Source organism: Zychaea mexicana (genome assembly GCF_025766255.1).
Source record: "Zychaea mexicana strain RSA 1403 chromosome Unknown BDB00scaffold_17, whole genome shotgun sequence".
Taxonomy (NCBI): domain Eukaryota; kingdom Fungi; phylum Mucoromycota; class Mucoromycetes; order Mucorales; family Lichtheimiaceae; genus Zychaea; species Zychaea mexicana.
Genome location: NW_026516680.1, coordinates 452,958 through 478,273, shown reverse-complemented (window position 1 = coordinate 478,273; position 25,316 = coordinate 452,958). Strand labels below are relative to the sequence as shown.

Here is a 25,316-nt window from a genome sequence, read left to right as displayed (position 1 = left end):
CCGAATATGAGATAATGGGTATGGTATGCTATCATCGATGATTTTCTTTATTTTGGATGAGAATAATAATAGAATAATGTATGCTTTTTCAAGATAGTGCGTGTGCTTGATGTGATTGATGAAGTAAGTGCGAAATAATGGATAATTGAGGAGTGCGTTGTGGTGAATGAGGAAAAGAAATGCTTTTGCTTGTATGTATGTATGTTATGTACATCATCAAAGAGGGATTTACTGGAAGAGTTTCTTCTCGTAGCTGTGCAAGCCATGGACGCCACCCTCCAACTGAGCAGAAGCAGTACGCTTCTCGAAGCGAACAACACCGTCATAGACAGCCTGCGAGAAATCGGCAATGCTGCGGCAGCCAATGTCCTGAAGCGAGTGCTGCAAACCAGTGATCAAGTAAGGAATGAACTTGCGAACAGAGCCCTTATCAACGACGTTTCCAACGACACCCTGAGCGACCTTGACGGTGTCGCCCTCGGAAAAGTAACGCTTGGTGGCAGCATTGCCATCCTTGCCGGCAGATTTGTTGCTCATGGCATCAATGGAGCCCATACCACGGTAGCGCTTCAAGCGCTGGCCTTCGTGATAAAAGTATTCGCCAGGGGATTCGGTAGTACCAGCCAACATACCACCCATCATGACAGCAGAAGCACCCAAAGCAATAGCCTTGACAATGTGACCAACGTTGCCAATACCACCGTCAGCAATGGTAGGGACACCGAAGTGGCGGGCGAATTCAGAGACGCGGTGGACAGCAGTAGCCTGGGGACGACCGCAGGCCATGACTTCCTGGGTAATACAGATGGAGCCAGAGCCCATACCAATACGGAGACCGTCGGCACCAGCAGCGATCAAGTTGGCAGCCTGCTCACGGGTGACGACGTTGCCAGCAATGACTTCGAGGTTGGGGAAGGTCTGTTTGATCCACTTGATCATATCGAGTTGGAAGATGGAGTTGCCCTGGGACGAGTCCAGAACAACAACGTCCAGACCAGCATCGACAAGAAGAGCGAGACGGTCTCTGTCATCGGGACGGGTACCAACGGCAGCACCACACAAGAGCTGCTTGGAATCACGAGCCTTGGAGGCAAGGGGATATTCTTGGTTCTTGAGCAAATCGGAACGGGCCAACAGCGAGACCAAGTGGCCTTGTTCGTCCACAATGGGGAGCTTGCCCTTCTTGGAGGTCTTCAGGATCTCGTTGGCCTCAGCAAGAGTCACGCCGGTCTTTGCGACCACAAGGTCAGTGGTCATGATCTCCTTGAGAGGCGAGGACTCGTCGTTGTGGAACTGGATATCACGAGCGGTCACAATGCCGACCAACTTGGCGTTCATACTGCCAGTCTCTGGTAAATTTTTAATTGGGGGGGGGGAGGATGAAAAAGAAGTTAGGTTTCACAGCAAAGCACAGCACAGCACAGCACGGACGGACAGGCCAGCTAACCGTCGGACCGGAGGCAGAAAATAATATATGCAAGCTATACCTGTAATGGGAATACCGCAGAAGCCAGACTTTTCCTTGATGGCTTTGACATCGGCAACGGTGTGGTTGGGAGACAAGGCAACGGGATCGACAATGAAGCCATTCTCGAACTTCTTGACCTTGCGGACCATGGCGGCCTGTTCCTCAGCAGCGCAATTGTTGTGGATGATGCCAATGCCACCAAGCAACTAGAGAGAATAAACAAAAGAGCACCTGGTTCGTCACTCGCTCCATCCAAACAACAAAGCGTCTGCCTCCTTTTTTTTTCACACGCGTTCAAGCAGCAGCACTCGAAGCACACTTACAGCCATGGAGATAGCCATGTCAGTCTCGGTCACAGTGTCCATGGGGGACGACATGAGGGGAGTGCGCAACGTGATCTTCTTGGTGATCTTGGACTCCAAGGACGCAAGGTGGGCGGAGAAATCAATGTAGCCAGGAAGGATCAAGAAGTCATTGTAAGTCAAGCCTCCACTCAATTGCTCATCAAGGAGCTCTTCAACGGAAAGACCATCACGGCTTTTGTAGGAAGCCAAAGCGGCAAGAGCCTGGGCAGGATCAAGGTATGTTTGGGACATGATGTACGAATATTTATTGATAATATAAAAAAAAAGTATGTTTTGGAAAGGGGGCTTATAAGCCCCCCCTCTTAGCAGAGACGTGGTTCGCACCTTCTTTTATACCTTCGGCGGGGTTTGACTGCATGTGACCGGTCTTATGGATAAAGGCCAATGAAAAAAATTTTAATTGGTCGATGTCCTGCGGAAAGATCTGCGGAACGGAAAAAAAAGAGTTTTCTTTTTTAGATCACCGATAACGCGCGGCTTGTACTTGTGCAACCTACTCACTCGGCGCACCCCCCCCCAAAAATACTGTTGCCTGCAGGTTATAGACGGTATAAGTCACGCTGGTTGCAGCACATAGACCCTGTTTGCATGTTTTATCTTGTTCTCCCCACCCATGCATGAATTTCTATCCATATTTGTGCATATACCGGACAACGAGTTTATGATATGATAGAGCATGTAATCTGTCTTTCACTCCGCTCAAAGCAAGAACACCAAACTCTGTCGGGACTACCTATAGAATTCCCGTTACTGTTGAAGGACTAGCGTTTCGAGGAGTAATGAGGAGCGAATTACCAAAATGAAGACCGTGGTAGGCAAAGCACATTTGATATCGTAAAGGAGTCAGCCGACATGTTTAAATGGTCATCCAAATTGCTTAGTCACCTACTGAGAGTATCCATCGTTCGCTAACACTTGTGCAAAGCTCAAAGATGCACAGATACCTTCTATAAACGCATAAACGCGTTCCCTGACAAAGAAGAAAAGCGGGGAACACCTTAAAATGATTAAAAATGGCGTTTTATTTGTTTGTATGCAACCGGGCTCGGCAAATACTACGGGAGAAGGGGACGAGGTACACTGCGATACTACTTGATGGCAAAGTTCCTTTCATAACGGTATGATAACAACGATAAAATTGACCCTTGCTACAGTTCCAGACAATAATATACTGAAATGGCCGAATAGGTTCCCACTTCTTTTCGATTACAAAGGTACGGATGCGCTTTATAATCACCGTCTTACACATCCACTGCAACAAATAGATACACACCGGCTTTTTATTCCATATACCCCAATTCCCCAAACTACAAGGCAAAATAACGAATGTTTGGCAATGAACGGCACTATCACTCACTGCAATCATAGATAGCCTTCGTTTTTTTCGATATGCGGCAGTACACCAAAGGTTCTATTTGCCTGTACTTGTATAATAATGCATTTTATTTTAGACAGTGTAACTTATATAAGCTGTAGTGAAGGTTGCCAAAAAACGCATCGTTTTATGTACATCATCCAGTAGGCCTTTAAGGCACCGTCGAAAAGTAATGCTGATAACTACCGCGACTACCACGATTGCCCGACATTTCGTTAACTTCCAGCCCTTCGTAGCGTCAACCTTTTTAAGGGCTTTACCCAGATAGACATTAACGAGAAATCTCTGTATATTTGGATTCAAGCGTTGAATAAGTGCCCGGCAGCTGTAAAATGTGCATCATCGCTTGACTTTGTCATACTTCCATCAATAGAGGTCGTTACAGCTTCGGTAATCTAGCATGTCGCCGATAACTCGATCACAGTCTGGTTATGGTATAAGTTTGGTGTTGCTTTGTGTTGTTGCTGTGGTAGCACTACCGTCTCCTAACCCGGCGCTGCTTTGACACATAATTGGAACGAACTTAACTAGGAGATGACATTGGTTGCTTGGTGGTTGCAGTGCTGCGCTATATAATCCAAGCAGCGCAGTTCAAGATGTGTTTTAAATCACGTTCTACTTACAGCAATGTCCGCCTGTGCCAAGGCTTGTTGACCGCGCACTGACGCTGGCTTAATAAAGAAATTTTACGATCCACGTTTTACGTGTGATTGACAGAACTTGAAGCTTGGTCACTAATAATCCAAGTTCGACTTAGTATTTGTATACACGTTATAATAATTAAGATGATAGCAAGATAGAAATATTACTGTTTTGTTTACATATGTAAACAGACAATGATTTCATAATGCGTGTCATTTAGTTCGCAATTCGAGTTACTGCTTATATACTTACTGCTCAAAGGTCGTATTTTAAACCATGTTGATGATTGATATCTTCAACTTTAAGTACCACTCGCCGCCAACTTCCACGACCCTCATTTTCTCCAAACTGATAGAGCAACGGTTTTGAAACTGGACGAGAGGTCGATTTTAGAAATTTATTACAAGTACAGATAAGTATAAGCGATACCTTGTATAACAAGAAGAGCGAGATTGTACCTTTCACTCACTGCTGCTCAATCACGCTTTCTTGGCACTAAACGAGCATCGAGTGCAGAAACATGAGCTCTAGAAAGTGGTTAGTAAACACGACAAATGCTTTTGGTAAATTCTTACTTTTGAGGGTTCACGTTATTTTGTGATAACTTGTCGCAGAAGAGCTCTCGCTTTTCTTGTTGATCGTGATTGTCTTGATGTCCGCAAGGTGGACGCAAGGTGGACGCAAGGTGGACGCAAGGTAGACAGAAGGTGGACGCAAGGTGGACAGAAGGTGGACGCAAGGTGGACAGAAGGTGGACGCAAGGTGGACAGAAGGTGGACGCAAGGTGGACAGAAGGTGGACGCAAGGTAGACAGAAGGTGGACTCTCTGTCTACCTTGCGTCCACCTTGCGTCCACCTTCTGTCTACCTTGCGTCCACCTTCTGTCCAACTTGCGTCCACCTTCTGTGCCATTTTTTTCTGTTTGAATTTGTTTGTTCCTCGCTATTACCATTGTTCTTACAGTATATATTTGTTGGTATCTTCTGCTGTGCTAATCCTGCCAATAGCGTTTGCTTGTACGCTTGATTAGCTTGCTGCGTGCGTGCGATCGGAATATGTTGCAGTTCGTAAGATATACTCTAGTGTTTCCTGTACGAAATATACAAAGTTCAATTGGAAGATCGGCAAGAAATTTGTTTGTTCGTTTAGTTGAGATTGTGGACTCACCACATCTTTCGGTGAGTAATGAATAGAAATGGTGACTGTGAAGGGTTGGTTAGCGTTCGAGAAGAAGTTTGTGATAACATTTTTAATAGTATTCAACTGAGCATAAGCATATAGCTTTCATATCACGCTCACTGAATGTACTGGCGCTCCTTATATCAAATGCGTAAAATAATGGTAGCAGTGAATTAGCAATTCTTTTTATTCGGCAGGTATAATGATTGGATGAATAATGGCCCTTTGGTATATAGTATATCTGTGTGCATTAATCTCTTCTTTCCGTGGGAGGTATGAGGATGATGTGTGAGATACATCTTAAGAAGCATCGTGCAATTTCCACCGCTCTGTTCTTCTACAGTGACAACACGTTACATGACAATCAGTCGCGGACTCAGTTCAAAGCGTTTCGAAGGAGATTTCTCGCGTCTCTAAATTCACTCGAGCTGCCCTAAGAGTGTGTTTGGTTTTATGGAAAAGGAAGTGAACGTACTGGGGGCAATTCTGAATGGGCTTTCTAGCCGCTTTACATCGATGCCAGATAATCCCATGTATTATCTATATCTCGGTGTGTCACGAGAAGAGGGCTTATTAGACGAAGCAGCTAAGGAGAACTTAGCAGTAGAGGGCGACTTAAAAGGAGTAGGAGGCGAATATGAAGCGGAGGAAATTCTGGAAGCAGTAGAAGGAGTTAAAATTTTCTGGAAGACTGCTGAACGGACCGGTGCCCATGAGCATGTGGTCACTTCCTTGAGGTACCGTTTAATAGAAGAGATATTACCGTTGCACAAAACGAATAATAATGACAATTGCGATTGACAAGTAAATGAAGCGGTGTTGTTGAAGGAACTACAAAGAAGAATTTAGTCAATCACTAGTTGTTGCACTCACTGCGCACTGCTCGAACATGACAAGATCAAGCCCCCCTCCTTTCGTTGTATTTCACACATGCGCGTACACTGTTCACTCTTGTCACAGTACGATCATTTCCCTTTGCAGTTGTACTTACATAACATACTCGTTGTAAACTCGGTTTAAGGGGAGAAGTTCAAAGAAGGCACACGTGAAATCATGGCTGTGTCAGAACGGCGCATGTAACCAGCAAAATCTTTATGTGAATAATTTTCATAACACATACAGTAGCTCAACGAACCAAAACAAACGATAAGTATGGTGTGATTCGTGACATTGAGGCAAAGATGCAAAAGAAAAAGAGCTCTATTGCATTATGTGCCACTATAAGTAATATTAGTTCGTCTTTAACGCTTCGGATTCAATTCTTCTAAGCATATCATACACTGCTCACACAATCTGCGCTTAGAGTAATGCTTTTGATATGTTTTATAAAACTTTACGTACAAAGAAGTATTTTTACAAGTATAGCTTGATAAGCTCATCACTGACTCCACTAGGGGTAAGCACACCCAAATCCGTCAGCAACAGGGTGACATACTGTGGGGGAGTATAATCTACGGATGGGTTGGATGCCTCCAGTGATGCGTCGGAGTCTCCGTTGTTGCTGAACGACTTTCTCCTTGAAGTGAAGCTTACAATTTCGGGTGTAGCGGCAGGCAGATCATATTGGTTGAGAGGATATACACGAACGAATTTGTAACTATGATGGTCCAGTCCCCCGGTTATCTAGTTAGTTTCAAAAGGCCCCCTTCTGACAGCTTCTCGATATACGTAACCAACTAGTGCATTACCTTTCTGCTACGGCGTATACGGGTTTACCAAGTGTATTGGCAACAAGTGCAATTTGATATGTACCAACCTAGTTATTTGGATGTGATGAGTTTGTATCCAGACACGTACATTGTATAGTACCACAGCAAAGAGGAATGATGGAAAATGGATCTCATTGCCTTACCTGGTTAATGACACCCCCGTTTTCTACAACACCTTCAGCGCCAACAAAGACCATATCCACCTTGTCTACAATGTATCCCACAGCCGAGTCCAGAATCGCCCGACAAGGAATGCCCGCTTCCCGAAGAGCTTTGACAGCATTCAATCTAATGATCCAGTTTAATCACTCGGAAACAACTAATCCTCATTCCCTCCTTTTCCTCTTGCCGTGCTTACCCTTCACTATTTGGCCGACCTTCCGTTACATATACTTTAAATCTTTTGTTCTGTACATTTGCTGCATGATACAGGACGCTCATCACGACACGAGAATACGCATGTACCAAAATGACTGAGTTGTCCTGCACAAACTCGGCGCCGATCTCGGCTGCTTTGATACGTGCTGTGAATGCTTTTTCGAGAATCAGTGTTGCACGCGACAACAGATGGTCTTTGAAATCATCAAAGCTCTTGGTAGAAAGCTATTACATTCATCAAACACACTTAATCTCTCTGCAGTTCCATCCATCCGAACGTATATTGTGAGTAACATATATAAGGACGTACTGAAAAATCATGCGAGTTCCTTGTCACGAATCGCATAAATAGATCGACACCAGCCAGGGTGGCAATGGTTGCTTTGTGTTGACCTTTTTCTGCACGTCGCGTTTGAGAATCGTCTCGGATCGATTGCGCAGCTCGCTCCAGCGTCTCCATGAATTCCGACATTGTGGGTGCTATATTGATTTTCAACACGTCCGCTATTATTAACAGCGAGATCCTGACTATAAATGAGGTTGAAATGCTATAGACAGCTCTTTTTACCTGCGTTATCACGAACGAATTCCGTTAATGCTTTAAAGACTGCGACAGGAGTAGATATTTCCTGCGATTTTAAGATTGGTTATGATTATTTCGTTTCTTCAAGTTTCAAGAAGTGTAATAGTAACTTTTTTTTCTGTGCTTACAGGATCCTTCAAAAAGGTCTGGTATAAGGCAATCACACCGGTCTCGCCATTTGCTGTGTCTGCCATGATTATAACTATATGCGCGCAGTTTAGGGGGGGTGATTTAGGAAAAGTAAAAACTTTGTTTCTCGTGAAATGTCAATCGTACCGATGAGTAGTAGTGAGTCAACTGAAAACAAAAGTTCGGGGCCGCTGGTTACTTCAAATTTTGATCGGCCTTATGTGTAGCTAGTAAGCTAGCAACAAAATAATTGAACATGGGACTTTTATTGTATTGCTACTGTACGCGTTATGAATTACTCCTCCATCATCCTTTATTTGCTAGCATATATAAGTCTGAATCGTGTCGAGACTTGGTGAGTATTTGCCTCCTCAAAGGCCTGCTTCACAGTTTTGTCATATTCCTCCGTAGTTGCATTCGTCAACTCAGTAACCATGACCTTGACAGCGGGAAGTGCCAATCTTTGGATAGCAAGGAACATTTCACCCGGTTCGCCTCCCCATGGTCCTAAATTTTGTTATAACCAGTTAGCTATTTTCTTATTTTCTCGCTTTTCTTCCTGCTGATATATGGGGGTGTGAAGAGATGTATATATAAAAAGAGTTTACCAATAGGCACGTCGTAGTTGACATCCTTTATATTATGGAAGCCTGCATTTTCAAGAACTGAAGACACTTTATCCGCAATGAACGAATCCAAGCCACGAGCGCTCATGGCTTGTTGTACTAGTAGAAATAAGCATATTTATGAGTCCATCTCGTCCCTTTGATCATGAGAAAAAAAAGGTAACAAAAAATAGACCTACTCCATAATCCAATGCGTGCAAAGGCTGGACTAGGGTTGGAATAGTCATTAATCAGTTCCAAAATTTCAATGGCGCCTTCTGGCTTCAACACGCGTTTTATTTCAGCAACCGAAGAACTGTATTGGTCGACCGATAAACCCATCACCAAGAAACGTTGAAAAACAAAATCGAACGACGCGTCTTCAAAGTCAAGTCCAGTGCCGGCATTCATTTGTTTGAAAGTGACATTGGAAGGCAAGTCTTTGGTAACAAAAACATCTGCCATGTCAATACCAATAAATTGGGAATTTGGATATAAGGCGGCCATGTCCTATTTGTTTCAAATTAATATTCCTTTTAGAAAATGTAATCTATTGGTGAGAAAATGCTACCGATGTTGATATCCTTACCAAGGTCCACCATCCAGGTCCGCATCCCACATCTAGCACGCGTATCCCTTTCTTCAATTGATCGTGCATGTCAGATTTGTATAAGCTATAGATAATAACATCATGAGCATATACAAATAATCAACAGCATCTCTTTAGGACTTACCCGTTCATTAAGCTCCTAAACATTAAAGTCAAATTCTATTTAGTTATTGGGCTTCAAGCTTGCATTATTACTATTGGAGATTCCAAAGAATGTACCTCCAAAGGTCATGGTTGAGCTTAAGTCGCTTTACTTCATCCTTGTCGCTCGGTAGAATGTACGCAACATTAACATCGTCTGCAAGGCGACGACCGCCGCTTACACGGAATGTGGTAGCACTGATGACTTCGCGGTGGTGTTGTGTAGTTTCCATTTCCTTAGAGCAGGAGTTTACCGAAACGTTTATGTAATGATAATGCAAGAGAAGACGAATGTGCTGTCCTTGAAGGTCATATATATGCGTAATTTCACTTTCTTTATTATCTCATAGCTGCTTTGCCATTGGCTAATAACTGTCAATGGAGGTACGTTGAGCACCCCTTAATGCACCTGCGCTCGGTTTGTACCCGTTTTAGGGAAACGTAACTGTACATTTATACTGCTTTACAGTAGGACGTCTTTTTACCATTGTATGTACATGATAGAACGTAAGAAAAACCATCTTGAGCTCAGTGCATATATTCTCCAGGAGTTTTCCACTCCCAATCTTCATGACAATAACCACGTAAAGCGTTTTTCTTTCAAATGTAGGCATTCCCGTTTCATTTTAAGTTTATTTTGATACTTATACACGGTCAAAACAGTGTCGGGTTCCCACATTGTAAATTAGCTTTCCTTTGACCCGGCATAGATGGCTGGAAGTGGATTGAGAGGAGTATTCGTGATCCAAGCTCGAAACATAGCTAGAGATGGAAGTGGTTGGTAGTAGGGCACCTATAGTCCGCAGTGGTCAATCATTTTTGTCGTTAAACCTTTGAGATGCATATTACATACACTCTGTTTGCAGCTATACATGATAAATCTTGATATACTCACCACATGCCCCGCTTGGTATACACGAATAAAGGTTAGAGGGCCTGACGATTTTATCTGCCCAACCTCACGATCATTCAATATCCAAGGTACCAGCGACTCTGCACGATACTTATCAGCACCATCCCACCTCAGGTCGTTGAACAGCGCATAATTGCCGTACTTTGTTGCGAGAACAAGGCGAACCGATTAGTTTATTGCAACATCTACAAATGTGAGCTTATCTTGGTATTTTTTTTCATTTTATCGTACTCTTACATACCCAATTGCAAAGAAAATCGACATCGCCGACATATACAAGGAGGTGTATTCCATGGTCGAGAAGAAATGTAACAGATAGTCTCGAGCTCCGTGCACTTAATAGAAAAAAAAGATGTATTTAATACATAAAAAGAAAATCTAATTAATTTTTTGATTTACTTACATATCACCGGAATATGAGAAAGATTGCTGATTTTTAGATTGTGTGTGTTATGTAAAGCAACATGTCAAAAGAGTGTTAGATATAACAGTAATGTGTGCTTTCTACATGAACTTTTATTCGCTCGGTTCGAAGTGAACTTACTCTAACATCATTGGAACATTCCGTATAACGAACGGTAGCTCCAATTTGCTTTTGCGTGGACGCAAGGTTTAGAAATCGTGCATACGTTTGAGGTGGAGTGTATTGAATTGCAGGTATACGAACATCGGTGTTGCTTTGGCCGGTAGAATCGAACAAATCTTGTATAGCTTGACAGCTTTTATCAGCCGCAGAGCAGTCTCGAATGGTATCCATGATTGAACATTGATTTACTAGATACATTCATTTATTACGTATACGCAGAAATACGAGGTTATCAGACTCCATCTTAATAACATGCTTTATCGCTCACTTAAATAAAGCGTGTTGCTGCTTCTGTGTATGCGCAGTATGTTACGGAAAGACTTACACAACGGCATGCATTCGTGACGAAAAATCTCTTTCATCTTTTTGCACGTTTCTGGTGGTGCAGTAAATGGGTCTAGCAAAAAAAGAAAATCGAAAGTCAGATCGTGCAGATAATTAAAGAACTTATTCTTGTTTATTATTATAATAATACTAACTCGTAGAGTCACAAGTCATTTGAGGGTCTGATTCACTATAATGTGTTGATGATTATTAAAAAAACAAAATTGTGATAGTCAAATAATTCGTTGAATACATATTTTGCTTACTAATGATACAGTGGATCGATCCAAGGGTTGCCGAATCCGACCGTTTGAAGCAAAATTTTGCGATCCAATGCCAGTGCAGCAGTATTCCTCTCAACGATATATCGGGCATATTCTGTGACATAACGGCTCGCGTACGACTCACCAAACAGGTGGAACGGCAGCTTGCTATATTGCGGAAAGGCTTCAAGAAAGAGCTGTAGGGTCTCATACAGTAAAGGAGCACCTTCTTCCGTTCTATTGATAGTTCCGTTTCCATATGAAAACCCGGTACCAGCTGGCTATTTTATTTTTGAGAGGAAAACATAGCTGTTAGTTTAGTGAAGATATACTCCTTAGTGAATATCATGATACGATATGCACACCTGATCCAAGAACAGCATGTTCGAATAACGATGCCAACTATAAGGGTTGTAAACTGCTTCCATACTTCTTCCGTCGTCTGTGACTCGACAAGGACCAGGTCCCGTGAATACACCTCTTTTATATATATGTATATCATTAGCTCTCTGTAGTGCAGATCACAGTTGCACACTCTTGAGTGTAATAAGATATAGTACTCGACCAACTTACCCCATACTCGAGCATCCAGGGCCACCATTCAACCACATGACAAAATGAAAGTTAGCAACTTTAAGAATAGCAAATATAAACGTTTCCTTGTTACATGTTAAGGGCGCGTCTTCAGTCACGCTTTCGAAGAACCAGAAAAAGTAATGCACGTCCGGTTTGACGTCAAAGTAGCCTGAATACTATCATTGAGGAAGGGATAACCCGTAATTTATTGTATGTTGCGCTTGATGATATATTGATATGCAAACCTATCTAGATCTATAATTTGTATAACAGTGCACCACAGTTTATCGCTTTGCAATTACCTGCGTTACATTCGGATCGCACAATGTTGGTTGCAGAAGACGAATCGATGAACTGGGATTGCGCATGCTGGAGATGACACGCATTGTCGTAGCTGCTTCCTGCGTAACAGTTGCAGAGTTGCCACTGACTATCTGGTCAAAAGCGTTCTGTAATGCGAGAGCATAAATAGGCAACAGCTGCCAGAATATGAGCAGCCAAAACATGACGATATCAATTATGCGAAGAAAGACAGTTTCTCGGAATTTATATCTTTGTCGATCATTCCACTAAATGATGTACATTGTATCCCAAGAGAAGTGCTTATCAAGAAGCTCTTTTGACATTGACATGAGAAAGCTGTAAAAGCCAGCCGTGAGATACACAGCTAGAAAACCAACTATAAGAGTCTCATTTTAATTTGCGAAATCAAACAAAAGCTTATATAAATACTCACTGCTTTTCATCTTAGCCCTGAATTCGACAATTAGGTTCTTTGAGCAAGATTGTAACGGTGCATACCGTTACGACGATACCCAACCTGCATAAATGCCGATCGACAATGCATGATCAAGACGATAGGATGACTGCGGTCATCTGCATGTTGATTAAGGAGTAATAGGCGTGGATATTCTAGATAGAAGTATGATGTAGATCAATTTAGGAAAATAGCTAGCCCTCTATTACTCAATGTATATATGAAGACGGGATCCTAAGTTATATGGATCCCTATTGTTTTACCCTTTGATATATTCGAGTCTCACCTTGTTCTATTGATTCACACTGTCTACCCATTCACGTTCCGGATTGTAAGTATCTGGGCAGACACTGTCGTTGTACAGCTAGTTTAAAGCTTATATTTATTGGAAGGCTAATGACGATATGAATGTAGCTTTCTTGTCGCTTCCTTGCGGTGCGGTGATTGAAAGGAAAGAAGAAAATACATAGTAGGAGGTGATTATATAATTGAAAACGCCCTCCTAGAGAGGGAAAAAGTCAAGCCGGATTAAGATGTTTGGTGAGGAGAGGTAACGAACAAGTAAGAAAAGTTAGGAAAGGAAGCGAGAAGTGAAGATGTAAGAAGTGGGGTGAGAAGAGCTGTCTATAGACGCTATGAGTGTATAATTGAGGGCGTGGGTATGATGATGATGATGCCACATTGACCAGGTCTAGCGTCCGTTGTACAGCTAGCATAACAGAGAAAACGCCATAAAATGGCTACGATGTACTGTTGTTGGCTGAAAACTTGCAGCTCCTTTGCGTGTTTCTGCATGGGCACAGATGAGGCCAGTTCGGGTATTAATGTTGCTGGTGATTCTTACAACGCAGCTGTCAGAACCAGCAGGGTAGAGCCCATATCAAATCTTGCCTGTCAAAATTGTTACGGACAGACGATGTTATAGACTCGGGTGATCTCTATGCTAAGAGCGTTACCAAGTCAACGTGTGATGCAGTAGAGGAGACTCTCCTCTTATTCTTGGGCTGCCCAACAGTGGCAATGGTGAGCTTAATAACAGTCCCATGCCGCGTACACCCCAAGATTGTCAGATCAGACTGAAAGGCCTTGCACTTGTAGAAGAAGGAGCAACATGTTTATTGGGATCAATTATTTCAACATATAAACTGTAGGATTGATAAGGATTGTCAAACTCAAAATATCTCGAATATGTTTATAAGTTCAGAGTTCATGTATCTTCAACTGACTATTAGCTAACATATTCTGCTTTTACACTTTGAAAATCGCGTCAATGCATCATATTGCTCAAAACAAAACGTGGTCGTCATTGGTCATTGTTTGGTGTAATAGAAATTGAAGGGCTGCCATAAAAAAATTTCGACGACGGAACTGTATTACCAGCTAGTGCTACCAGCTGCTATTTTAAAAGTTGGCAAGATTGTCAATGAGAAGACAAACACAAAATTTGCGTACCAGCCACAGTTTCTTCGGCACCATACCATTTGCCAGCGACGACCCTCATGTCGGGCTCAGTAAGTAACCTCTTGCTTGTGCTTTAAATTCCTGTCAAAACACCAAGCATGGTAGCTATCACGGCGACTAGATTCCTATTGAACGCAATTCACTCTAATGAGCGAGCTCCCCCGCGTTCTTTAATTATGTATTGCAGCGTAAAGCTGCCGACTTCTTAAGGTCCTTCTCGACCATTTCCTTTAACAATGCTTGCTCTTTTCGTACGTGTTGTTGATCCACAAGCTGCCTTGTCAATGTTTTTGTGTATGTACCTTATATCGTTGTTACGCAGCACCCCTTTTTCCCTCTTTTGCTGCTATGATGCAAAACTAATGTGGCGACCAATACAGTTGTACCCCGGTTTTTGCAACCCCTGGGTTTGCAATTCCTCGTATATCTGCAACTTTTTATTGAGAAATTCAAAAAAAAACTTAGTACTTTCGCAAATTTGCAACTTGCAAATGAGTTTATACGATTTGCACGTTATCGGGGTAAAAACAGCTTCAATTTCTTCAATATCAACTGAAAGAAGCATCTGTTGCGTATTATCGAGGAATAAAATGATACGGTTACTGCACTAGACAGCTTCAATTAAAGAACGGTCTTATATATGCAAGTAGTAACATTTAGAGCTGTGTAATCCCACAGAACGTATCGTACATCAACTCTGACAGATAAACAATGGGCTAGTGTTTATAGGATGACTTATCCAGTGTCTATTTGAAGCAGAATTGTTTACCCCGTTACTTGCAAATCCTCACATTTTGCAAAAAAAAATCGGAAAACCCTCGGTTGCAAAAACCGGGGTACAGCTGTAGTGTACTTCACATATTATTGATCTCTGTTCTTTGCAGCAGCTGACTATACGTGGTGCTATATCTGATGCTCAGAAAGACAGCTGAAGTGTACCAACATATTATAACCGGACAAATCAAACCTAGCAAGAGTTTTTATTTAGCTTCCCCCGAAAACGCTCATTGCGTAGTTCCTCTTAGCTATGGATCAGGGGCAGGAATTATCATGCAACCTTTCAAAAGGCACGTCGAGCTACTTGTTTGTCTCAGAATATTTCTATTGCTCCATGATAGCGCACTATACGCGGACAGCACCCAGATTAATTTCTTCTTTTTAGTCAGTCACAGAAAGACCTAAACCCCACGTTTTCCGATTAATCTTAGCTGGTATTTAGCTTCTAAAAAGAGTGAGGCCACATATGAGTGGTGCAGAGTATGAGCTAATAGATGAATGAAAGAAAGTTTTCTGTAAGCTCTCAATAATTCATGGTCTCTTCCTCCAATAATGTAGTTAGGAAGGTGATGGCTTATTTTGAGATTTCATCGCAGTTCCCGCATTTACTTCTGGCAGCAGCTGATGCTATTATGCATGTCAAAGTCACCTGTATGTAGCCGTCTGGTATTTAGGGATATAAGGCTAATTTATCACGGATTTATACATCGTTTCATCACCGCTTTAGGATCCACGGTGTGTATTTATGTGATTTATCATTTGACAGTATGTATGATGTTGTCGCAAAACCACATCAACACATATAATAGCACTAATGTTGTCAGATCGCTCTTACGTAATGTATCCGATCATCATAAGCTCTTGTATTATGATTAATTAGAGCTTATCCATTGAACCAGATTTGTCACAATAGAAAATATATCATCCGTAACCGGCGCATGAATCGGTGGACTGAACTACGCCAGCCACGGTAAAAGCGAGCACGCGAATAAACGCGTATGAAACTGATTTCATGTCCGAACGCGTTTTCCAGTTACACTCATAACTTCTTCCCCCCTTTTTTTTTCTCTTGCTTTATTTTTCAACACCAACACTATTTAATTATTCCTCTATTTTACCCATTATGCAAGATTATAATAATTACACAACCGAAGTATATCGAGCAATGTACTCCGGCATAGCCGTATACGAGATGCTTGTACGAGGGATTGCACTTATGCGAAGACAAAAAGACTCGTACATGAACTCCACCCAAATTCTGAAAGTCGCTGGTTTTGGCAAAGTAAAACGAACGCGCATTGTCGAACGAGAACTCTCGTCGGGTGTACATGAAAAGGTACAAGGGGGTTATGGTAAATTCCAAGGCACTTGGTAAGAAATATACACCTTCCGTTTTGTTTTTGTTTTTGTTTGTCTCGTTATATTCGGTTAACTTTGTCTCTGTGTATGCGTGCGTGTCTGCTGGAAAAACAGAGGAGGAAATAAAGTTTTTGGAATTGTAAAGTTAAGGTAACCTCAACAAAATAATTGTTTATAATTACAGGATTCCCGTGGAGATTGGCAAAGGACTTGCAGAAAAATATGGTGTATATGATGTCGCACGGCCGTTATTCGAATTAGATCCATCACAGTACGACGACGAGTATAATCGATTACCTACACGAGAAGAAGCACTTGCACATTACGATCCAGCACATACATCCTCACCTCCTCCGTCACCGTTAAGCGCCGCATCAACGCCCATGTCTATCGCCTCATCACCGCATCCAAACCATCGACGATCCATTGACGAACGACCGCGCAAGAAAATAAAAGTAATTGACGACGAAAAGCATCGCAGTTTGTTGATGGGTCTTTTCGTTTCGTCAGACGATTCACCACAAATACCAGAGTTATTAAAGCCGCCGGATATTGATATCAACCTCGTAATCGACGACCAAGGCCACACAGCGTTACACTGGGCTGCATCATTGGCACGGATAAAAACCTTGGAACTACTAATCGTACGTGGGGCTGACACCTGTCGTGTCAACCATGCCGGCGAAACAGCACTGATGCGTGGCGTGATGATGCCTCACTGTTTTGAAACACAATGCTTCCCGAAATTGCTGGAGCACTTGAAAGAATCTATTCCTGTGATAGATCGGCGGAGGAGGACAGTCATTCACCATACGGCGTTGACGGCAGCTATGCACGGACGATATAACGCGGCCATGTTTTACATGGAGCATATCCTAAGCACGATCGGCAGTTCACGTCATTTACAGTCAGTCATTCACGCGGAAGATATAAACGGCGATACAGTATTAAGTATTGCCATGCGACTTGGATTACAAAACATGGTGACCATGCTGAACGAGTTTAGTTCGATCACCCGGAATATCGCTGAAGCAAAAGAGGTACTTGAAAAAGAAAATGAAGGAAAGATGTGTCCAGCGAAAGCTGACATCAAGTGATTTAGCCACTGGATACCCCTATTCCTGATACTTCTAAGAAAACATATGGACCAAGTACGCGCGGGCGCGAGATTGTTTCAAGTAAGTTGGCGTGGCGTGCTGTTTTGGTGGATATCGCGGGTTTACTAATAAATGCATCCATGATTATTCTCCAGCTGTGCAAAAAATTGTAGATGAACTCGACAAAGACTATCATACAAGATTACGAGAGCGTGACGAACAACTAGAACGGACACAAGCACGGCTACGTTCCGTCACGCGAGAACTGAACGACGAACGGGAAAAACTCGCAGCACAGCAAAGCAAAGGGCAGAAACTAGCAGAATCGCACGAATTAATACGAAAACTTGAAGAAGCGCTCCAATCCAACAGCAACAAGCAGATAGACACTGAAGGACAAGCACGCGAAAAATGGTTGGAAGAACGAGTCCAGCTTTTGCAGGCACAGGTTGAAGCACATTCAAAGATACGGCAAGAACTCGCCGCGGAAGTCGAACAGCTCAAAGCCTATTCATCGGAAAAAGAAATGCAATGCAAGCGACTGATTGCGGCCTGTTGTAACATGACGATTGACGAAGTAGACAGTATACTCGAACCGTTATTAGCTTCGGTAGAGAGCAATCCACCCGATCTGGACTTACCCCAAGTCATCCAGTTCATGGAACGGTTACAACAGGACGAAGCAAATAATAACACTGATAATACATAATACTCTTTATCATATGTACATTTATTTGTTTACAACTGTCGTTATTGTTTTTTGTCCCATTCAAAATCTTCAGCAGCTGCGTCAGCCATCAATTCACCAATAGCCAGGGATCCTGTTGCTGCAGGAGATGGTGCGTTTCTAAGATTAAGTGCGAGACCATCTAAACAGTTGCGTTCAAGGATATAATCGCCTGCTGCTCCACCTCCAGGCTATAAAAAGAAGATTTATTAGCAGCTAATCATGTATTGTCTTCTATTTTTGTTATCCAGCCAAGTACCTCGAACACCTGTGACATTACGCCAGTAAAGCTTGGCTCGACCATATCAGCCGTGAGACTTGGGATATATCGCTGTCCGCTCTTTAGGAAGGCACGCTTGCTGAGATCTCTGTAGAGCTCGCCCAAGGACAGTGAGAAATTCTGAAGGACGAATGCCCATAATGCCATGTTGGTTGCAAAGTCAAGCACATCCTTTAGCTTAAAATCAAAGAATTTGTAGCCCTCTCGTGAGAACGTGATGCTACATAGTATTGTATATGGTATGACTTGATTTAGCACGCTACTACCTCTTGTGACAGTTGATGTTCAAAGAAACGGAAATCAAAACAACTAATACATACCATGCACCTGGACCAACAATCATTTGGTGTCCTCTTCGAACATCCACCTACAAAGCGTGAAGCATGTAAATTATGCTATGAACAACGATCCATCTCAAACTCTGCGAAAACTTACAGTAGGGGTAAAGTGCACGCCAACTGGAATACCGCCTCCACTTGGTACAGGATAAATATTACGAGACACAATCGCTCGATATTCAGATTTCAATTGATAGTATGTACCGCGGAACGTAACGACTCGGTGCTCCTTCGGGTTACCTCCTGTAAGTTTTGCCAAGCGATCCGAATAGAAACCGCCGCAGGTAATGACATTTTTAGCTAGAACATAGAGATTCGGTCCATTTTGACCAGGTTCTCGGCCTTTGATCTAACCATAAAATTATAACAATCAGGTCACTTATTCTCTAATCATATAGCACTAGATGACGATTTTATATAAAAACCAATAACTAGCATCCTCTTACCAGCACTTGCCGCTTATCATCATCCTTGTCTATTTTCAGTGCTTCGAATGAGAGCTTGATGTCGCCACGACTACGAGACATAATGGAATCATCAGTATACATGATGCTTGTAAAATTTTCTTCCCTCACACAAGAGTTTACCCTGATTGTCGGATTTCTTCCGCCAAACACTGACTAACAAGCCAATAATTTACGATACCCGTGTTGGGCGAATGCAATGCACTGTAGGCTTCGACATTGGGCTCCATCGCTTTGATCTATACAGACAACGTGTACGGATACAGAAAGTAAGTAAACACGACATCGCTGCATCTGATAGATAGCTGTCAAATTATCCATATTCATATAACTTACTTGATCCCTGTATATAATTTCAAGCCCTTGTACGCCATTGGCAGTACCTTGTTTGTATAGCTTTTCCACCTGAGCATGTTCATCTTCGTTACATGCCACAACCAGCTTACCACAGCGTTCGACTGGAAGGTTGTTCTCATCGCAGTATTTATACATGAGCTCAGCACCGCGAACACACGTGTGGGCCATACGGGATCCAGGGATATAATATAATCCGGCGTGAATCTACACGTAATTATAATGACCAAGTCAGTTTCCTTCTGCCAAATACCAGATATCTGAAACTGTCTCTATTAGCTGTACTCGATAACGTACTACTCCAGAATTATGGCCCGTCTGGTGAGCAGCTACTTGGTCTTCCTTTTCAAGCACAACGACCGTTTTTTCTGGATAGCGTTGAAGAATTTCACGAGCAGTGGCTGATAATCAATTGGGTTAATAAATTGCATCAAGATAACGACAAGTCTTTGCGCTCGATATGGCAAGAGGTCCAAGTCTTCTAATTTCTTACCTAAGCCTACAATGCCTCCTCCCACTTGAAAGAACATACATTTGAAACAAGAACAAACACTGATTTGTTAATCTCATCTTCATATATGACCAAAAGCACGCAAGACTCTAGATAGGAGAGTTATTGTTACCTATGGCAACGTCAAAAACATCTTTGGGAGTTGTGGTTATGGGGAACATGGACTTTGCGAATCGATCAGCTCTCAAAGGACCGAGAAGCTTTTCAACACCTTTTACCGGTTCTTGACCCTCACCGGGCAACTTGTCCCAGAAATGTAGCTCTGCATGCTTTTTTAATACGGACGTCGTGGCATGGATAGAGCGGGATCTGCTTGCGGTCGATCGGAAAGGGACGAGGGCAAGACGACGAGCACCGTAGCGGTTCATCTTTTTTTGGTGTTGTTCGCAGCAAATATACGGGAAAAACCAGGGAAGATTATTTGAAAGAGAGGAAAGAAGATGAGAGAACCCCAACAATTTGAGAAGACGCGCACTTCACACACACAAACAGAAGCACTGACAGCAAACCCCGTTCCAGTTGCCCGAGGCGAATTGCCTGTGCGGGTCTTATAAACTCAGCTTAGCATTGCAGCAGCATTGCAGCAGCAGCAGCATCATTATGATGCCATTTCAATCCCTTCTGCATGTATGTCTTTATATGTTTTTTGTTTCGTATGTGTGTGTGTGTGTGCATAAATTTAGCACCGCCCACGGTACGCGCTCGTACGCACACAGTAGTTAGATAAAGCCATAGGAATACACCAAATACAGAAAAAATCAAGTGAAAGTAAGAAAGAACGGGTAGCGTTTTGGCCCTTTCGGAAAAAAGATGGGGCAGGATACGGACATTTTTTATTTATTTATTTATACAGTATGTCGATGAGTATTACAAAATGGCCAGCCAGCCTCTGCGAAGCTTATTTATCCTGTGTGGTTCTTGGATGGTGGTTTATTTTAAACAAGGTTTTTTTTATGTTACTAAATTTTTTGTGCCAGCACTACGGAGTTAACAACTTCGTTCTGCGGGTGAATCTCCACTAGTGGCTCGAGCCCAGGTTGCTCAAGACGACAAGAAGGGTATAGCAGTTCCCTGAGGGCGTGTGCACTTCTGACCATCAAGATCGCCCCGGATTTCATCTGTTCGATAATGTGACACAGAAAGGCCCCTTTCTCTGTATTGTCTGAGCCCACCAGTGCACCCAACACAATCACGTCCGCTGACCCGTAGTGCTCGAACTTGATCGCGTCTTGACAATAAAATTGGAGCTTGTCGTCCAGGTTTAGTCGTTGGGCGAGTGCGGTCGAGACTGTAATCGCGTCGCGGCAGCGGTCAACATTGTCGATGCGGCCAATAGAGGGCGCTTGTCGCACCATTTCGATCGAGGACAGTGGCAGTGGTCCACTGCCAATAAACACAATGTGTGAAATATGGGCGCCAATACCTAGCAACGCGTGCAGCTCCAGCCGAACCAACAGCTTGTAGTTGTCTGCATATGTGAAGTCCGAGATTTGGTATTCTGTGTGGTCGGCCGTAAGCTTCATGGCCCATTGTAGCTCCAGAAGGTACTCGCCGGTTGCACAAAGTGATCGCAGGTGGGGTGTAAGTCTTTGAATATCAGGGTGCTTGAGTACCCTGCGAGCCATCTCGGGATCGCGATGCGATATACAGATATCGACAAGCTTGGTAAATATGCTATTAACGAAATCACTAGGCTCGAGTGACACAGATGACGCGAGTGCATGATAGAGCTGCTTGACTTCGTTGACCAAAATTTGACCAAGGGTGGTCTTGTTCAATATAGTTGTCTTCTTTTTTGTCGTTCCCGTAGTAGAAGTGGCAGGGGTAGAAGCAGGAGCGGGCACGGCCATTGTGCTTGCATTTGCTGCAGTAGCCGCAACGGTAGAAACAGTGGAGAAGCTGTTGGCACCAGTGCTAGAGGTATAATAATCCATGCTTTGTTTTTTGAAGAGAATATAAAGTAAAAAGACTTTTTCCCAGATATCTATCATCTTACGAAAGCTTGTTGACAAGTAGCCCTATTTATATTATCGGTCTTCTGCTATTCAATCACATTCGTCATCTGGCTTCGACGACAAACCACATGTAACCGAACTTGTATTATAAAGGTCTCATGACAAGGTCCCTGTGTAATGTGTGTACCCAGTGCATAGATGGACTAATAGGAAGAGCGAAAGAAAGAAAGAGTAGTTTAGAGCGTCGGGTATGACTGTTGGTATTTTCCAGATCTGTACAGAACGGAGATGTGCACGCGCCTCTATTGCTTAAGGATGATAAACTATATCTTTCATATATTATGTACCAAAGATCTCGGGAATCGTCGTCCATTCCGTCCACGTTTCACGTGTAACTTGACAGTAAACAATTCTCTTGCGTTTATTGACGAAACACAAAATAAGATGGCGCTGCACTATGCTTCATATGCCTTTATTATAGATAAAACGCTCTTTCTTTTTATTCTGATGACAGGTATGCGCTATGGAAATTGGGTGTGCGGTACTATATGTGTGCGTGAGTGAGCTGACTTAAAAATAACAGAACAAATAGTAAAAACAAAAAAGAAAAAAAAATAAACAAGATGAGGATTCTGATGTGCTTTGATGTATATAGTTGGCGGCTTTAGTAATATAAGAGTAGTATACTGGGGGAATATATCACCGTTCTTCTGCGGACGGTTCTGTTGTGTCGATGTTAACATGATGATTGATGCTTTTTCTGTCACGTTCTCGACGATCTCTGAAGCTTTTAGTGCTCTGCTTTTTCCGTACGCCTTGTAATGAAATGGCATATTCCTCACTAAGGCTGGCACCAACAGCGCTACTGGGAGATCCAGGGCTAGTAGCACCAGCAGCTGTAGCCGCGGCGTTATCAGCTCCTGCTAGATCATGGTCACCGCCTTGATGCTTTACCCGGACCACACCCAGACTGCGTCGCTTCCATGGAACATCACCGAAGTTATGTCCGACAACGTTTGCAGCGATGTTACTCGTGGAAGCCGATCGGTTAGGTCCCCGCCAGGAGTCGCGCTTATTACTAACAACAGGCGATCTTGGATGATGAGGGTGATGTACGGGAGCACCTGATCCTCGTACAACCGAAGGCATGTTGTTTGCGGCAGCAGTAGCACCCACCTCGTCGTCTGGCTGTTGTTGCCAGTCAGCAACTGAAACCGTGGTGATTCGTTTTACTGGTAACAAATCGCCTTGTTCAGCTCCCTCAAAGGCCGGCTTCACCCAATCTGGCGGATCTCCGACCGTCATTCGCAAGGGATCTTTAAACCCTTCATATTTCTCAAACACTGTATAGTCAAATGGCACAAACTTTTCTTCGATGAGCTGCAGGTCCCGATCGCGTTTCGTCATTTGTTGTTCATCGATAGTTTTGGGTATACGCGCCTGCTGCTGCTGCTTCAATTGCCGCCGCGCTTGCGCTGACATGGATGTGTCGCCTAGTATCAACTCCTCGAGGTCAAATGTGGGATCAAAATTATTGCGATCAGTTGCTGGCTGAAAAGGTGGTGTAATTCTCTTGGTTTCCAGACGTCGCCAGTCAATAGGTCGAAAAAATGGATGACGCACCAGTGCAGCCCATCCTTCATCGCCTTGACCTAATCGCTTATTAGGGTTCATCTCCAGGAACTAGAAAACAAAACAAATAAATAAGATAACGCCAACATCAGTGCATTCCTATTCTCGTGACACGCAACATCAAAATCATAAAGAAGATCTTCTGTAGCTTAATCAGTTACCCCTTGAATAACGGACAAACACTCGCCAGATACTGGACTGTCATCAGGGTAATGGATAACGCCGCGCCTGACAGCCATTTTAAGTTCTTCACTAGTGGTGCACTCAAATGGTCTCTATGCGCAATATTGTCCGATTCATCCCAGATTAAGCATCAGTGCCATAATTCCTTTTTGTAATGATCTGTTTACTGGGTTTTATGAACTCACCTTTTGATAGACGCATTCATATAAGGTGACGCCTAAGCTCCACCAGTCCACAGCTTCATTGTAACCGCCGCCTTTGTAAATTTCAGGTGCTATTTTTCGTTAAAAAAGCATGAGTGTATATGCCTGTGACTAACATGGAGTGAATGGCTTTCAAGCAGTATAATTTCCTTACCCATATAGTAACCGGTGCCTGAATTCGATGTCAGAACCCTTCGACTATGCAGATACGTTGCGATGTTGAAATCGGTGATATGTACATGTCCTTTATCATCCAACAGGATATTTTGCGGCTTGATATCTCTAATCCACATTCCCACGTCAGTATATAATAAACGAGACCAAACTAGACAAAAGTTAAATTGTAGTACCTGTGAACAACGCGTTTACAATGAAGGTACTTGATCCCAGTTGCAAGCTCCGCGAACCAAAATCTCAACACATCTTCACTAAAATGTTCTCGAGATATATGATAATGCATATCACCGCCTAACCTATTGTATTATGTGTATTAGATTTTTACTTTAAGCTCCTATTATAATAACACAAGCGTAAGTCTTACATTAGATCTGTCACCATATACATAAATTCATCGTCCTGGAAAGCAAATCGCAAGCGGCATAAGAAAGTGTGGTCAAGCTGTTCGAGGATCGTCCGTTCGCGTATGATGTTTCGAGCTGCTTCCATCTGAATGCATTCCTCTTTACTGATATATTTCAATGCATAAAGTTGGTGAGACTCTCGATGCTCGACGATACGGACCTAAGACCAACGACAATAATAATAAACACTTGGCAACGTTAATAGAACAAAATAGAGGAACCCCGTGACAACAATTTCATACGGGTATCCGCAAGCTTTCGTTGCTATAGTGAAAATAAGACACAAGAAGAAGAATAGCTCACTTTTCCAAAGGCTCCTCGACCAACAATTCGCATGAGCTTAAATTGTGTGAGGGAAACTATTAAATATATCGACAGGGTTCCATTACTATTATTGCTATTATGCATTTCGGAATCAAGTTTTATTTCTCTTACTTTTGTTTTCTGCATCGCTGGCATTCCCAGCGCCAGAGCCCAATGCAGAGGCTATCAAATCTGAAATGAACCGTATTTTGAAAAAGTTAAGGAGAAAAAATTGAGATGAGGGCAGAAACGGTGTACAAGAAGGATAGACGGCTATGTAAACGCCCCAACTTAAGGACGGACGAACGGGGCGGAGACGGATGGGCAAGGGCGAACTCTCGCCTAGGGCCTGTTACCAAAAAGAGGGAGAAGGGTTGATCGACCTTGTTGCTAATCTCAGCCACTACCTGCTGCTGCTGCTGCCGCCGCCGCCTGCTGTGCTTTATTGTTATTATTTCTTTAACAACCCGCACAAAAATACTATAAGC

The 25,316-nt window shown here is 42.9% G+C and overlaps 9 protein-coding genes across 9 annotated transcripts; 1 reads left to right on the top strand and 8 right to left on the bottom strand.

The window, feature by feature from the left end:
- Window positions 1-16: 16 nt before the first annotated feature.
- On the bottom strand, window positions 17-2,125 carry BDB00DRAFT_811498 (inosine-5'-monophosphate dehydrogenase). The gene is made up of 3 exons (XM_053122633.1): window positions 1,792-2,125; window positions 1,488-1,674; window positions 17-1,349 (listed from the first exon to the last, which is right to left on the bottom strand). The coding sequence occupies exons 1-3, from the start codon at window positions 2,062-2,064 to the stop codon at window positions 229-231; spliced, it is 1,581 nt and encodes a 526-aa protein (XP_052982310.1). The 5' UTR covers window positions 2,065-2,125; the 3' UTR covers window positions 17-228.
- A 2,310-nt stretch (window positions 2,126-4,435) lies between these two features.
- On the bottom strand, window positions 4,436-4,762 carry BDB00DRAFT_785978 (uncharacterized protein; the record flags this gene model as incomplete). Its single annotated transcript, XM_053120572.1, has 1 exon — window positions 4,436-4,762. The coding sequence occupies one exon, from the start codon at window positions 4,760-4,762 to the stop codon at window positions 4,436-4,438; it is 327 nt and encodes a 108-aa protein (XP_052982309.1).
- A 1,491-nt stretch (window positions 4,763-6,253) lies between these two features.
- BDB00DRAFT_811491 (uncharacterized protein) lies at window positions 6,254-8,089 on the bottom strand. The gene is made up of 8 exons (XM_053122632.1): window positions 7,976-8,089; window positions 7,828-7,901; window positions 7,685-7,745; window positions 7,427-7,596; window positions 7,097-7,341; window positions 6,882-7,026; window positions 6,718-6,785; window positions 6,254-6,626 (listed from the first exon to the last, which is right to left on the bottom strand). Exons 2-8 carry the CDS (start codon window positions 7,891-7,893, stop codon window positions 6,383-6,385), a joined length of 999 nt encoding a protein of 332 aa, XP_052982308.1. The 5' UTR covers window positions 7,894-7,901; window positions 7,976-8,089; the 3' UTR covers window positions 6,254-6,382.
- A 52-nt stretch (window positions 8,090-8,141) lies between these two features.
- Window positions 8,142-9,417, bottom strand: BDB00DRAFT_759420 (S-adenosyl-L-methionine-dependent methyltransferase; the record flags this gene model as incomplete). Its single annotated transcript, XM_053119121.1, has 5 exons — window positions 8,142-8,335; window positions 8,437-8,502; window positions 8,619-8,943; window positions 9,023-9,107; window positions 9,263-9,417. 5 exons carry the CDS (start codon window positions 9,415-9,417, stop codon window positions 8,142-8,144), a joined length of 825 nt encoding a protein of 274 aa, XP_052982307.1.
- Window positions 9,418-9,833: 416 nt separating this feature from the next.
- Window positions 9,834-12,214, bottom strand: BDB00DRAFT_895838 (prepro-carboxypeptidase Z; the record flags this gene model as incomplete). The annotated part of the gene is made up of 12 exons (XM_053128512.1): window positions 9,834-9,977; window positions 10,080-10,238; window positions 10,339-10,432; window positions 10,501-10,526; window positions 10,642-10,871; window positions 11,009-11,080; window positions 11,163-11,197; window positions 11,274-11,551; window positions 11,636-11,750; window positions 11,844-11,901; window positions 11,938-12,022; window positions 12,149-12,214. The coding sequence occupies 12 exons, from the start codon at window positions 12,212-12,214 to the stop codon at window positions 9,870-9,872; spliced, it is 1,326 nt and encodes a 441-aa protein (XP_052982306.1). The 3' UTR covers window positions 9,834-9,869.
- A 3,659-nt stretch (window positions 12,215-15,873) lies between these two features.
- BDB00DRAFT_811485 (uncharacterized protein) lies at window positions 15,874-18,020 on the top strand. Its single transcript, XM_053122631.1, has 4 exons — window positions 15,874-16,212; window positions 16,385-17,240; window positions 17,303-17,378; window positions 17,453-18,020. The coding sequence occupies exons 1-4, from the start codon at window positions 15,965-15,967 to the stop codon at window positions 18,004-18,006; spliced, it is 1,734 nt and encodes a 577-aa protein (XP_052982305.1). The 5' UTR covers window positions 15,874-15,964; the 3' UTR covers window positions 18,007-18,020.
- A 27-nt stretch (window positions 18,021-18,047) lies between these two features.
- On the bottom strand, window positions 18,048-20,339 carry BDB00DRAFT_882245 (FAD dependent oxidoreductase; the record flags this gene model as incomplete). Its single annotated transcript, XM_053128136.1, has 10 exons — window positions 18,048-18,215; window positions 18,284-18,524; window positions 18,625-18,671; window positions 18,740-18,991; window positions 19,089-19,158; window positions 19,230-19,345; window positions 19,443-19,667; window positions 19,758-19,861; window positions 19,954-19,977; window positions 20,084-20,339. The coding sequence occupies 10 exons, from the start codon at window positions 20,337-20,339 to the stop codon at window positions 18,048-18,050; spliced, it is 1,503 nt and encodes a 500-aa protein (XP_052982304.1).
- A 591-nt stretch (window positions 20,340-20,930) lies between these two features.
- On the bottom strand, window positions 20,931-21,746 carry BDB00DRAFT_740815 (Nicotianamine synthase; the record flags this gene model as incomplete). The annotated part of the gene is made up of 1 exon (XM_053118457.1): window positions 20,931-21,746. A coding segment is annotated over one exon (816 nt), but the record flags the coding sequence as incomplete, so codon positions are not given.
- A 637-nt stretch (window positions 21,747-22,383) lies between these two features.
- Window positions 22,384-25,302, bottom strand: BDB00DRAFT_811466 (kinase-like domain-containing protein). The gene is made up of 8 exons (XM_053122630.1): window positions 24,961-25,302; window positions 24,829-24,884; window positions 24,486-24,685; window positions 24,295-24,417; window positions 24,099-24,226; window positions 23,927-24,015; window positions 23,720-23,833; window positions 22,384-23,609 (listed from the first exon to the last, which is right to left on the bottom strand). Exons 2-8 carry the CDS (start codon window positions 24,859-24,861, stop codon window positions 22,626-22,628), a joined length of 1,671 nt encoding a protein of 556 aa, XP_052982302.1. The 5' UTR covers window positions 24,862-24,884; window positions 24,961-25,302; the 3' UTR covers window positions 22,384-22,625.
- Between the last annotated feature and the right edge of the window lie 14 nt (window positions 25,303-25,316).